Source organism: Protomyctophum parallelum, assembly GCF_964188405.1.
Source record: "Protomyctophum parallelum genome assembly, chromosome: 18".
In the NCBI taxonomy this organism is placed as follows: Eukaryota; Metazoa; Chordata; class Actinopteri; order Myctophiformes; family Myctophidae; genus Protomyctophum; species Protomyctophum parallelum.
In genome coordinates this window covers 32,717,347-32,731,892 of record NC_139716.1, presented here as the reverse complement: position 1 = coordinate 32,731,892, position 14,546 = coordinate 32,717,347, and the positions used below count along the sequence as shown (strand labels likewise).

Below are 14,546 nucleotides of genomic sequence, written 5' to 3'. Positions count from 1 at the left end.
GTCGAACCCGCGGCACACTGCGACTGGATTACCAGTCCGGTGCCCAGACCGTTACGCTACGGCCTGGGCCTCCTACAGGTTTAAAGGTATATTCAGTGATTTCACTCAAAAAACCTTAGGTTTCGTTTTTGGCTGTGGGACCCAGCCTTTCGTCCAATCAGGATAGAGAGTCAAAAAAGGTTTTTTGACCCCCAGGGGTTAACTGGGGAGAGGGAGGAACTCCTTATATGGCCAGCACACTCTATAGTAGGGAGGATTATCACAACAAAACAAAAAAATAAGTGATATTTGAATTAAGTGAAATCACTGAATATACCTTTAAGTCCAAAAATCTGAACTAAACCTTTAATGATATATAATATATACACTATATCCAATGTATATATTGGAAGTGTAATTAAATGCATTTAACTTTTCAGGATAACAATTAAAAAAAGTATAGGCATTCATTTACAGTAAAAAGTTAAAATTTCGGAGATAAGGTTTCCGAGTGTGGAAATATATCATCAAAGTATCCCATCCATAATGTAACACATGAACAGGTGTATGGAGAGACCGGACAACATGGGGAAGAGAGAAGAGGAAGTAACGAGACAACTGACATGTTTGAAAATACAACCACACTGACTGGTTGACTTTTGTACAATATTTATTCAAATATGAAGACGGTATACCAGCAGCAGCCTCCACTAGTACAGCAAAATGGCAGGTTACTGTGTGGTCTGCCAGAATTTGGCACTTAAGAGAGTTCTCTTCCACTGTCCATGTCCACTGTGCTCCGAACGAGCAAGAACAAGACTCTATACCAGGTGTACCAATGTGTCATGAAGGAGTTTCATCTTGCCAGAAGGTCATTGTTAAACTTTCCTGTCTTTTGCGGTTTGTGTGAGTTTACTATTTTTGTGAGAAACTAGTACCGGTAACTACTATCCCCAGCAATAATAAAGGATTTGTTATTTGATTTGATTGGAGTGCTTTAGATGCCAGTTGGGAACAATAGGCTTCCATCACATGGTTTGAAACTAAAGCAAATCTGTAGTTTGTGTCGACTGTCGACAACCAAAACATACTGCAGAACATCGAGATGTGAGAGAACCTAAGACAATCGACAGTGGAAACATTGCCTTATTGATATGTGGTTTACGTTTTTCCATTTATCATCCACACTTACTTATTGCATTTAATTTGTTGTTGGAAAAAAACATAATTTAATTTGACAGCTGAGCTTGACAAACTTTAAGGACTCAAACATAAGTCCCAAGACAAATTTGCATCATGGTGACTCCTCTGTATAAATCATAAACGCAACACAAGAGATATTTTAAAGCAAGGCAAATGGGGCTCAAATTGTCAACACATCATCATATGAGGCAAAATAAGCCTTTTTTGAATAGTCCATAACAGACTGTGTGATTGGGTCTAATAGGGAACATTCTGACTAGATAGAAGAAAGAAGCAGGCTTAAGAGTATCCCAACCATCTTTGTTGCTTGTTGCTGTCTTGTGTCAACCACAGTTTTACTGTAAAAACCTATAAGACTTTAAATAAAAAATATTTCCCATAAAACAATTGGTAGTAAACAATGCTCAAAGGAGAAGTACAGTACACGATTGGTGCTCAATTAGCAACCTGGGCAAAGCTTTCCTTTGCTTGTGCTTTTCATCACCGAGCTCCCGAGTAACAGGTTTCGCAGCGGGGTTTGCAGCGGAGAGCAATATGTCAATCAATAAAGGTAGAAAGCCCCCAAAAATATCTTTAAAAAAAAGATATTATTTTTCAGCCTTCAATCACACAAAACATTGTTTCAGCTTAAAATTAAAAAAAAAAAAAGAAAAAAAAGTCTTTAAAAAAAAAGATAGAAGATAAACGATTTGTGCATTCCAAATTTCAACCCTATGAATCAAAGGATAAATTTGATGGACCGTTCGACACATTTCTTTGTTGCAAAATTCATTCGTGAATTGCACACTGCAACTTGTAAGAGAGACATCTCTCCATTTCCTGCACAAAACGTCAAGCATTGTCATCATCACTGAAATATTGAGGAAATGAAAGCAAACAGACTGGTTGTATTGTCAGTCAAGTAGCTGACAAAACTAATGCATTAAATGATGAGGAAATAGAAAACACATTGTGGGATAACCGTATGGCTTAGGAGCATTTTATGATAGCAAACACTAGATAATGGCCATAGCATGTGCAGGTCCCAGCTTGTGCTCCATTCTATTTCCCTCATTAATACTGTCACGAAACAAAAATAATGCTAAAGCTTAACAAAGCTCTTCAGAAAGCAAACTATGAATTTATGTAGTCATGTGACTTAAATTTAACACAATCGCACATATACGCACGTGTGCGATACTCTGGAGTGAATAACAAGGCTTTTTCATAAAATCAGATGAAAACATGTGGAGTGTCAATAACAAAATGTAAACTATTAAAACAAGTTACAAAAAACATCTTTTATGTCCAGATTTTTCTCTTCTATGAACAAAATCAAATATGTAAATAAAACTAAATATATTAAATAACATGTGAAGAATTGTTTTTAGCCAATTCTAGTTTGTAAACACACTTACATAACATGGTCTTCAGATGATATTAAAAAAAAACCTGATAGCAATAAATATGATATGATTTGCAAAACAAAACCCTAAAGGACCATCCACACCAGGAACGATAACTATAAGTAAAAATGGACGGTGACCAGCTGGAGTTTGAAATACAATGTTTTCAACGAGGGCGGCGCAAATAAGAGCTATTTTAGGCATGTGCTTTAAACAACTGCTTTAAAGTATTGTATAGTGACAACTAAAGTCTCTGTAATGTTTATGTTGTACCACTATTACAAAAAGAAACTATCTAAAATAAAGGGATTTAAGATCATTAAAGCTGGGCTGTTGCCCGAGTCCAGTGCATTCTGACTTTGTCACTGTTCGCAATGCTTTTCGCCAATAGAAGTCAATGTAGAACAGATTGGACTGGCCCCATAAAGTGAACGGAGTTGTCGTAACTCTGTCTTACTCTATGGCTCTGGTACAAACTATTCACAGAACGGTATTGTTTATCAGCGTCAATGTTCACGTCATTGTCCTCATAGTTGTTATTCTAGGTGTAGGTGGCCCTTTAGCGTCTAAAAGGTAAAAGCCCTGCTAAGCGCCCCCCAGAGGCAATGCTGCTCATCACAGCCAGCCAGAACAAAGTGGTTTGTTTGAACTGACAGACATTGCCATCATTATGCTGTGTTCACGTTAGTGGCAACAAAGCCACAGGCTACAACCCGACGACTTGAAGATGCCCACAAGAACTAAAAAATAAACTAAAAAAGGCAGCAACAAAAAGAATCAGCACTCCAACGTCACACTTAATCATAAGTTTCACCCTTTACACAAGCCTTCTTTCAGTCTGCACACAATTGCTGCTTGTAATGGGGAGAGATATGACTTTTCTCACCTGCAATTCCCTTGTTCTTTTTAACCCAAGCCTTAATAATGTTCTCACTTGTCGGCGCCACACACAGACGCACACTTGACGACGTCAAACAAGGATGTTGAGCAACACTGCGATGCGTTATGGACCCCACCGCAGCTTTAGGTAAACGCCGCTGTGATTGGCCAGTAGTCGCTGTGATTGACAGTTCTTGTTTTTTTTCCAACTATGCCTAAACCTAACTAACCTGAGTAAAAGCTAACCCTAAACCTAACCTCAGTAAAACTATGCCTAAACCTAACCCTAACCTCAGAAAAGCTATACCTAAACCTAACCTCAGCAAAACCATGCCTGCACGGGAGCCAATCAGACGGGTCTATCCTAGAGCTGAGGTGGGATTCATAATCATGTCTCTGTGACGGTGTAGCTGACCCCGCCTGTTCGCTTTGTAGCTTTAACGCAGCATTTAGTCCGCGAAGAAAAAAAAGATCATTTAGCACTAACCCTTCATCACTAGCTGCTAGGGAATACGGCATAACCAGTGTATAAGGTGCTGTAGGGAAGGCCATCAGATCAACAAAATCAGTACGGTTCATCCTGCAATCTGCCCCATTACATAACAATGTGTAAAGTTGTATTTTTGGCCAAACTAGGCCCACACCAGAGGCAAGGTGCACAACAAATTCCATGGCAACCGCCATGTCCTCTTTTTACATACTCTTGGAACTTGCATCACAATTTTACAAAGCAGATCCGTTTAAAAAAATATATTGGCACCATCCCGTGTACACCATTAAGGTATTCTTCCTCCAGACATAGCTTGTAAATCCTCAATGTATGCAAAAGAAAAAGCTAAAAACAAATGAAGCATCGACACCTGGTAGCGCTAGCCTAGAGGGCCAACATTTTCCTGTCAAACCTTGTCACGGGGTTCCACGTGTTCCTGGGACGCCCTGCGACATCGCACGGGTGTTCTGCAGGGCTCTATTCTAGGCCCAGGGAGAAGTTGATTCCGTGGACGATTCCTATGATGATGGGTTGCCAGGCAACCAGGTATCTGAGCCAGTCCAGCAGCTGTCCATACAGAACATGTGTCTTCTCCCAACTGGAGGGGGAATGCATTAAGGAGAACACCGTCACTTATAGCATTGTTCTTTTCGTCAAAACCATGGAGAGTTCCCTAGATTAGGAGATACGAGCCATTCTTTTGGAGCCGCAAAAGGTGAAGGCTGTGCGCATGCGCAAATCAACAAGGAGTACATTGCAGAAGGAGAGGACAGATTCATTTCGGATTTCGGAACCATTTTTTTGGACCCGTCAAGAACTCTACCCCACGGTTTTGATATAAAAGACAGTAGCAAAAATGGTTAATGGGCTTAATGGGCTAGACCGAGTGGCAAAACATTGAGTAGCGGCGTTTTGCAGCGCTCGGTGGAAATCACTCAACGGTCCGGCGAAAATCAGACACACACACACACACACAATCAAAAATATTCGTTTTAGAAGGTGTTTGTAGAATTGGCCTCAGGTCTTATGGGTTAAACCTGCATTCATGACATGAGCCGATGCTAAATGTTGAATGAAAAGGATACGGGTTGTTCATCATCCTCTTCAAGTCAACCTTCTCGTTGCAGTAGGGACACGTCTGCTTCTTACCCACAATGCACCAACCACGGATACAGAACTCATGGAATCTGAGGGCCCGGGGGGGGGCAAAGGTTAAGGCATGACAACCACTGTGAAATAAATATGGTCACCTAGTAACACACAATGAAACAAGACATATTACAGTCATATTTGTCAGGTGAAACAAACGCTGTCTCCGTTGTGCATCTTTCCTGCTCTCCAGTTAGGTCATAAGCCATAACATTAGCCGTGCTCTGCTGCGGTGTGTGTGTATGGGTGTTGGTTGAAAGCAGCCCTTCCTCTGTGTGTGTGTCATAGTTTAGGAGGCAGGCAATCATGGGGTGCATACTTAGTTTAGAGTAGTCACTGGTTAGACATAAGCTTGGTGAGGGGTGCGTTAAGACGACCGGACTAAGGTTGGTGAGGGGTGCATTAAGACGACCGGATTAAGATGGTGAGGGGTGCGTTAAAATGACCGGATTAAGGTTGGTGAGGGGTGCGTTAAGGGTTGGGAGAGGGTTAAGGTTAGGTTTAGGTGTGCTGCCCGTGGGAGGTTAGGGTGAGGTCAGACTCCCATTGGTTTAGGCGGTGTTTCAGAGTATTGGGTCAAACTCCCATTGGCTTAGGCAGGCGGCATGTGTTTTTGTTTACGGGGTGGCACTGCGGGTGTCTAGCAGTCTATAAAAGGGATTAGATAGATAGTCTATTTTTGTGTACAGAGATAATCTCACAAACCATAGGACAGCACTCTGCCAGTAGGCCAAAGAACTGAAATGTAAGGACGACATCTGGTGGTTAGACCAGGTACTACATCAACCCCATAATCACACTACACAGGTCCTAAACATGGCTTAGGATCAGTGTGTTGTGTCATGATGTCAAAAAGGGTTCCAACACCTTTTTAACAAATGTTTCTTAAGTTAAGTATTTGATTTAATTCCAAACCTTTTCCCAGGCCTGGAAAACTGATTTCTGAACTCATTTCAATATATTTACAAGAATTTCATGATTGTGGGAACCCTGGCTATATCTCCTACTACACACTGATTAAAGAGTAGGGGCGTAAATTCTCTAGGTACCTGATGATTTGAACAAATGTCACTCTCTCTATGAGACTAATAAACAAAGTGCTTTCTAGTTTCTAATAATCCAAAATAACAGATGAATTTACTTCCATTATCTTTTAGTAGTACACTACAAACAAAAACATTAAGCCGTTAATTACTTAATTTGAACAAAAACGTGATGTGGTGATTTATCGAGACCTGCATGAATAAATATTAAGCTTAATTTCATTCACCTGTTTTATTCCCATTGCTGCATGCAACTCCAACACAGCTGATTACAGAACTACTCAGTCTATACTCTCATTCAAGATGACATTCAGACAGTGTAATAGTATTACTCATTTTAAACTTAATCAGCATGCTAAAATATGCATCTGAAAACATAAGTTAGAAATAAGCCACGAGCTTTGCTGCCCGTCTCTGTGTGACATATCTAAACAATCTCAACTCACATGTCGCACACATGCAGCGGAGCTACGTTCCATAACCTGGAGGGTATTTTTCATTTCCCTACGGTCTTTAACTTTTTCGAGTGATCCATGAATTGTAGTAAAGTAGGATACATGTGGTTGCAGGAGAGCTGGTAGGTGTCCTCGAGGATTCCCTCTTCATCGACGTCCACCAGAATCCGCTGACCGCACACCGCACAGATGTCGTCCGACAGGCTTCTGCTGGGCATGCCTCCCACGTTGTAGTACTGCAAGAAAAATACCAACGCAGTTCTCCCATCAAATCCGATTCAAGTCCAAAAGCTAGGATAACTGGCAGAAAGACCCGTTCGCTGCATGAAAAATTAACACAATCCCTCCTGTTACACTAAGCGGGATCGTGAGGTCAGTGCCAGTCAAATACCAGAATAATAGATCCTAGGCAGCACATCGATTATGATGTCAACAATGAAGCAAGCACCAATTTGACTCAGAATTATAATTCACTCACAGAAAAAAGGGCCTGGTAGTGTATAAATTAAGCATTAGATGCTTTGTGTTCATTGACCCCTTAGTCAAGTGACTACCCCCCACCTCCTTATAATGACCCCCTTCATCGTTGACATTTCTTCATTCAATCAATCAAAGACCTGGATATGAATAATTTAACATTAATTTCAAATAGATAAGTCAGAGCCCTCTCCATGTGCTTGCGGAAACACAGAACCTCTCACAAAGACATACATGCAGATATGCGTATACATACACACATACTGTATACATGCGTACTCCTGCACACTCAGAGATTCGCTTATGCGCCCGTCCATACAGTATGTACAGTACACACATACATTCCAAGTGACACAGACTGATAACTTTGTGAGTCGAGACTCGTTTGATTTTTACCCCGATTGTGGAAGCCATGTAGTCTGAGCAGATCTCCGCGAAGTCTCTCCCCATCACGCCATAATACAGACCATAGAACAGCATGATCACTCCAACATCCATAGAATCCTCTGCTTTGATCCTGAGATATGAGAGAGATATGAGAGAGACAGAGAGAATACAAGAAAGGGAGAGAGAGAGGAGCGAGAGAGATAATAATATTCACCTTTTTCTTACAGCCCATAGTGCATTGCGTTTGTGTTTGCATAAGTTCCTCTTTCTCTTGCTGTGTTGCCAGTTTTGCAAGAGAAACAAGTGGCCAGGTCTATGAAAACAAGCACAAATGAAAATAGCTGATCTACAAGCTCACAGTGACACATTGTGAGGTTGTACATCCGTTATTTAAAAATCACACCCATAAATCACACCCGTGTGAACTGAGTTGTGCAACGTGCGTGTCACATGAACGGGCGTAGCCGTAGCCAATCGTTTGTGATTTGCCCACCATCCACTTCCTGTTTCAGTGCCGTCTTCAAACTCTTTTTTTCGCAGATGTTCTGGGCTCACTTCTGATGTTATGCTGCGTCACGGTTATAATATTAACGCTTCTGAAGAGAAATAAACTTTATTACATGGTACACAGACTTAGTAATGGTGGAACGGGGGTGCTGCTCACATTCCTCTGTGTGGACAAAAATGTGTCGACAACAATGTGGGCATGGAAATCTCTCAAATGTAAAAATAGATACCGTTTATTACTGCACATTATGTTTGGGAGAACAATGCGACGGCGAAACAGAAAGTCCTCCATCTTGGCTCTCCACTTTCCTCCGGCCTACACTTGAAATGCATGAGGCGTCGTGCAACCGGAGACCGTGTCTGTCCTCACCTGAAGAAGACGTTGAAGCCAAACATGGTGAACATGATGGCCAGGTAGCCCAGAACCCCCACCGCATAGCTCAGCTTATAGATCAATAGGAACCACTTATACACCATCCTGAAACACACACACACACACACACACACACACACACACACACACACACACACACAGTTAACCAAATAATTTTAACAATCTACTTTTAAGATTTAGAAGATTATTTTTTTAGAATCAGCCTCGGTCTGAAATGGGTTAATCATCTGCTTAACCGATTTTGACCTGAGATCAGATTCTAAAAATGTCTTGTTTCTATGTCAGTCGTTCTTCGATTTTTCAAAAATAGCTATGAGCTTGTAGATCTGCTATTTTTCAATAGCTAAAGCATGACATAATGCTAACACCAAAAGGGGTTCCCACCCAGAATGGGTTAAACTTGTAATTATGACAGCATGTGAGCACATGGTGGTACTGTACCGGGGCGTGCGGCCGGACAGCGGCTTGCGCGTGGCTCTGAAGATGACGTAGCTGGTGATGACGGAGAACACGCCCCACATGGACAGAAACCTCCACCAGTACAGCTTGATGGTGAAGTACAGAGGAACCACCCACATCTGGAGTAGAGTCACCATCTGGATGGAGAGAACGTGCACGCACGGCCGCACACACACACACACACACGGTTAAATTAACACATGCAAAAAACACTGGTCGGACCCTATGGCACCGATTTGCGAGTTTCCACCGTCTATGCCGGCCTTTAGCAAGACACTGAACCACTGAGCAGGTTCCTTGCGTGTGGATGTGTACTACTGTATTACTTTTGGCTTTCTGCAGTGCTCTAATTTGTTTCCACACACACACACACAAATACACGCAAACACAGATATTTACATTTCATAGCACAATTCTGCAGATATAATAAGCCAGCTGGTAATCAATATTTTGTAATTTTCAAATAAATATTTGCCTCAGGTCTAAATGGGTTTAAGCACTTTGGATAGTGAGGCTACAGAAATGCAGACCATTTATCAGAGTACACTATGTTCACAAACCATCTATCAATCTCAAAATTCCATGCACTTCCATGTAATGTGTGACATACGTTTTCCCAATTCTGTGCGTCTGTGTTTTCTGCACTGAGGAATTCATTGGAGAGACTGCAGACAAGATGGCGGACCACCGCATTTGACAGCAAATCACATGATCTCAGCAGCACACGTTCAAATCGCTACGCGTCACTGTGGCCAGAATCCACATACGCAGCCTTACATTACCAGTAAGGTCGCGTGCACTGGCCATAATTCTTTATTGTACCGGGTTTGATGAGGTCCGATCAACATATGGAATGTCAGAACGGGTCAGCTCCGTAAATGGAAAAGGGTGGCAGCAGGGGCAGTGTCTTGAGTGTACAGGGTTTGATGAGGGCCCAGGTAAGGCCGGGAATACATTTTCGGGCCTGTTGAGAACTCTAGTTTTCACAAGGCTGCCGGGCGCGGCTGCACAAATAACTCTAGGGCAGGCCCGTCTAGAGTTTAAATAGACAGGTATCAGTCAAAAGGGAGACACAGAAGAAGGAGGATGGGTTGGGAAAGATCAACATATGGAATGTCAGAAGGTTCTGACATATGTCCATATAATAATGTTGATGACATCAGGGATCTCCATATATGGGCTAAATTGCGACAGCACGTCGCATTTACTATTATCCCTGATTTACTATCATCCCGGATGATGTCATAGTGATGTCACGAGACCTGGGCACAATATATGGGGTCTTTCCCCATATATGGGGATTTTGAGTGACTGACGGACAAAAAACGCACGATTCCAAAGTTAACTGTGACCTTTGGTCGCAATGACATTTGTATTATTTACATGTTTCCTGATACAGTTTCGTTATTGGCAAACGTAATGTTATATGGTGCGACCCAAAATGATTCTCATCTAGGAGGTGACAAATTATGTGTAGGCAGAAGAATTAGGTGGCCATGGGGACAGGTAGGAAATCCAGCCACTAGATGGTGCTGTTGGTTAAGGAGTGAGGGAGTGCTGAGGACAGGAGGAAAATGTGAATGATTTGTACTGTAGAATAAAAATGTCGGGTGAAATGAAATGACTGGTGACTCTACTACCTGTATATCGTCTGAGTCGTGGTTGTCTACATACTCCTCGAGACCAATGCTAGGGGTCAGCTATTCTGCAAGGCAAGGGATCAGCAGTGACTACAGTTTGTACATGGGAGTATTGAATAAACCCATTTGTGGGTAGTAGTTATTATTAAATCACTTAGATAGCGCTGTTTGGATATGACATAAGTCAATATTGAGCAAATTCATGGCCCATGCCCTGGCAGAATCGTGGAATGTTCGGCGGTTGTTGCAATTACCCGATTACAGTACCTAATCGATGTAATTCACGCCAAGATTTTCCCCCGTTCAACTCTTATTTTGAAGAACCAAAACCTGCGACCGGATGATACAAATGTTACTACTACTGTGTATTGTCGCATCCACTTCCAGGCGAGAAAGCGTCATCGCGACCATCACTGCATTGGCTATGGGCTGTGGAATAGACCTCATTTTGGCCAGAAATGCCATCTGGGACAAGTATTTGGAGATAAAGGCGATTGAAAGAAACAGATAAGAGTGGGCGCAGATGCGTGCGCAATTCAAGATGGCGCACTCCAGTGTTGAGAACATCAGCTAGCAAGAGCTAGCCGTAGAGCTACGTTATTGGCGCCAAGTGTGGTATTTATTAATTGACGCAGATCTACGGCAATGGAAGGAAGCGTGTTAAGTAGATCTGCTTTGCCTAATGTTCGCCCCCAGAAAAATAGGGTTCATGTGGTTAACGGCTTCCTCCCACCTGTCCTTGCTTAATCACATTGTTCACCTGTCAGGCCAGACTACTATCACTGTGCAGATATTAGTCCGGAACTTCGGTGTGGAAGATTCATTTCCAAGCGGTGGTTACAAAAAGATTCCAACGTCACAGAAAATAAGTCTCACTTTGAATACTGTTTTTTCATTGAAAATGCGCATGTCGTGCACACCGACGACTCGACGAGCAGCATGAGACTAGCAGCACTGCACAAGACAGACGCAAGCGACACAGACTGACACGGGAGCGAGCTGCCTCAAATCCCAATATAAATAAGACTGAGTATTATAGTCCAATGCAATTTAATGATCTGCTTGCTTCTATGGTTATGGATCCAAGGCTAGTATACTCACGTTGTAGGAGCGGTGGTGGCGCTGTTTCCACTGCACCAGGACGAGCTGGGCGACCACCAGCGTGGCGATGAGGATCATGATCATCTCGGCGTGCATGGCCTCGTGGCCGCGGTGCATGACGTGGAGGCGCTCATGGCTGACCCTGCAAGGCAAGTGTTGATTTTTACAGCAAGATTATTATAATTTTTTTGTTTTGTTTTAGTCAGTCTCTTGAATAGTTTTCATCTAGTTTTTAGTCACATTCTAGTCAGCTGAAATGCTTTAGTGTTTTAGTCTACGTTTAGTAGACTAAATATCATGAGATTTTAGTCGACTAAATCTACAGTTGATTTAGTCGACTAAAATGTATTTTGGTGGGCCTTGATGCCGTCGTAATGATTTTACACGCCGATCTACAAGCACTGCGACGCGTTGTTGTGAGCTTGTAGATCTTCTATTTTCAGCATGCATGACTTATACCGGATCTCATTTTGTCCACTAGTCCCTTCCTAACATTTGTCTAGTTTTTATTTGTTGACGGAATTGCCAATATATTTAGTCATCATAGCTTAGTTTGTCAGTGAAAAAAAGTAGTCAAACATTTTTTGTCAAGAGTATTAGTCGACGAAATCAACACTGCTGCAGGGACTGAAGAGGGCAGGACAGGGAGCATGAGTCCCCTCCACACACACACACACACACACACACACACAGTCTGTCACTCTCTCTCTCTCAAACTTACTTCCAGCTCTCCCTGTGTGTCATTTTCAGGAGATCGTCCTACAGAGAGAAGAAAAGAGAGAGAGAGTGTGTAGAGATAGAACGAGATATACATGGATTGATATATAGGTATTGAACAAGAATAAAGGCATAGTGGGCGAGAAGGGAATATATATGAGAGAGAGAGAGAGAGAGAGAGAGAGAGAGAGAGAGAGAGAGAGAGAGAAGACAAACATAAATAAAGAGTTTAGCGTTAGGGCAGACAGGGAGACAACAGGTCGAGGTTAAGATGATTGATTGTGATTGAATATTTTATTAACAGTTTGGAAAGTACAGTTCAATACAAGGTCTGCCAACAGGCTTTAAACCGGGCAAATCTGTGGATTAAACTGTGGCACGTAAAGTACAGTGGAAACGTCATCTGACAGCTTTAACAGCAACACGTCAACTATAGTTCAGGCTTTCCTTCCTGACAATTCAATTAATACCATATCAGCTGTCACATCTGTTACCGTATTATGATGAGCAATACAACTTTACAATTCCATACAATATGTCGCCATGTAATGGTAACGAACCGGATAATAACTACCACCTACCTGTGGTTGTACTTGCACACTGTCACCTGCTGCCATGGCTGTTTATCGGCTAACAACAGCTAGCCTGTTCGGCTAACAGCGCCGCGTTTGCACAGGACGACGGGAGCCGAAAGGGACTTTCATTCTTCTTCTTCTTTTGCTTCTATTTCTTCTTCTTTTGATTTAATGGCGGGCTTCAACCACTGCTTTCAGGTGCATACCGCCACCACGCACCACCTGAAACATTTTGATGTCCCCATTTGGGGTCATGCCTATGTTTTTGATCTCTGGGACCCCAATCTGTACACTGTAAAGTAAAATCATCATTGTTAATTTAACTCTGACAGTGTGCGTGTTCCAACCAATGCACCAGTATTCCAGACTTTTACTTTTAAGTATATTTCTAATTCTACATTGCGGTATTGATACTTAAAATAGAGTGATTTTTCCACCAATGAGACTAGTACTAAACAGCTAGGCTTTGTCCACCTTGAGGTAGTAAGCATTGACATCTATTTGCTATTGTGTGTCTTGAATGTACAGGGTTTGATGAGGTCAGATCAACATGTCAGAACAGGTCAGCTTCATGGAGATCTAAGGGTGGCAGTGGGGGCAGTGTCTTGAGTGTACATACTGGGTTTGATGAGGTCAGATCAACGTATGAAATTAATTCTGTATTGGCCATATATGGAGTGTGTCACGAGGCGTGACGGACTGACTGATGTTTTAGCGTGATGGACAGTCTGACAGGTTTTGCAGGTTTTCATAGTAAACTGCGACCTATACAGTCGCAAATATGCATCGAATAGATTGAGAATAGCATGGGAGGTTGGACAAACGGGAGGTCGGACCAATGGCATGTTACTGTTCCATACGATATTGGGAGACGCTTGGGATAGTACTCAAGTAGGCGGTAGGTTCCACCGCTGGTAGGTACAATATACACACCGAATCACACAGACTTTCAGTAATGATTTATTTGGCCTTTCATTGGTTCAAATAAAGGCATGTTGTGTTTAAGTGAAGCTTAACCCCTCATTCCATCCCTGTTTCTTTTATTATCGGCACAAGACCTATAAGGGTCACTTGTTCAGTTAGATCAGTGGTTTTCAACCAGTGGTCCAGGGACCACCAGTGGTCCTTGAGGGGGTTCCAGGTGGTCCCCACCATATGATGGAGTTGGTAACCAAATGAACGGTTTCAATTTGCACTCTCAAGAGTTAAATCATTGTTAAACATCTGCATTACTTAATTCGAGAATGTAGAAGAATTGTTATTGTGATCAATGTTTGCCTGTTATCTCTCCTAATGGTACCAACATCAATACAGCATGAAAATGTGATGGACATATACTTTAGTTTTTGGTCTGCAAGGCTAAATCTCATCAAACGGTGGTCCGTGGCTCAAATGAAGAATAAATAATGGGCCTTGATGTGAAAAGGGTTGAAAACCACTGTTAGTTAGATGGTTTTAGCACAGACAAATGGTTTTCTTGCTTCACAGTTGTCGTCGTCCCAAAGGTGTTCACCTATGTAGACAGAAAGCATTAAAAATGTCAGACAGATGAAGTTACTTTACAATAAATCTTTGCGTTGTGCTGTCTGCTCTGCAGCGTACCATGCCAATGTATATATTTAAAATATACTGTAGGTAAGGTAAGTTCTCCCTCTTTCCCCATATGGTTAATTCAACATGTTGTGACTTACCTCCGTAGTTAATAG

The 14,546-nt window shown here is 42.1% G+C and overlaps 1 protein-coding gene across 1 annotated transcript; it reads right to left on the bottom strand.

Annotated features, from left to right (window-relative positions):
* Positions 1 to 641: 641 nt before the first annotated feature.
* On the bottom strand, positions 642 to 12,948 carry LOC310875901 (RING finger protein 175-like). Its single transcript, XM_083789334.1, has 9 exons — positions 12,847 to 12,948; positions 12,270 to 12,307; positions 11,549 to 11,690; positions 8,790 to 8,944; positions 8,325 to 8,432; positions 7,457 to 7,577; positions 6,686 to 6,819; positions 5,022 to 5,123; positions 642 to 4,534 (listed from the first exon to the last, which is right to left on the bottom strand). Exons 1-9 carry the CDS (start codon positions 12,880 to 12,882, stop codon positions 4,414 to 4,416), a joined length of 957 nt encoding a protein of 318 aa, XP_083645460.1. The 5' UTR covers positions 12,883 to 12,948; the 3' UTR covers positions 642 to 4,413.
* Positions 12,949 to 14,546: the final 1,598 nt, after the last annotated feature.

Bases quoted from the DNA above. Each gene is read 5' to 3' on its own strand.
- LOC310875901 (XM_083789334.1), bottom strand. From the start codon at position 12,882: ATGGCAGCAGGTGACAGTGTGCAAGTACAACCACAG. The intron at 8,433-8,789 runs GTACAGTACCAC...TGTGTGTTTCAG, and splicing joins CTGTCCGGCCGCACGCCCCG to GATGGTGTATAAGTGGTTCC. The intron at 5,124-6,685 runs GTATCCTACTTT...CCGGGCCCTCAG, and splicing joins CAGCTCTCCTGCAACCACAT to ATTCCATGAGTTCTGTATCC.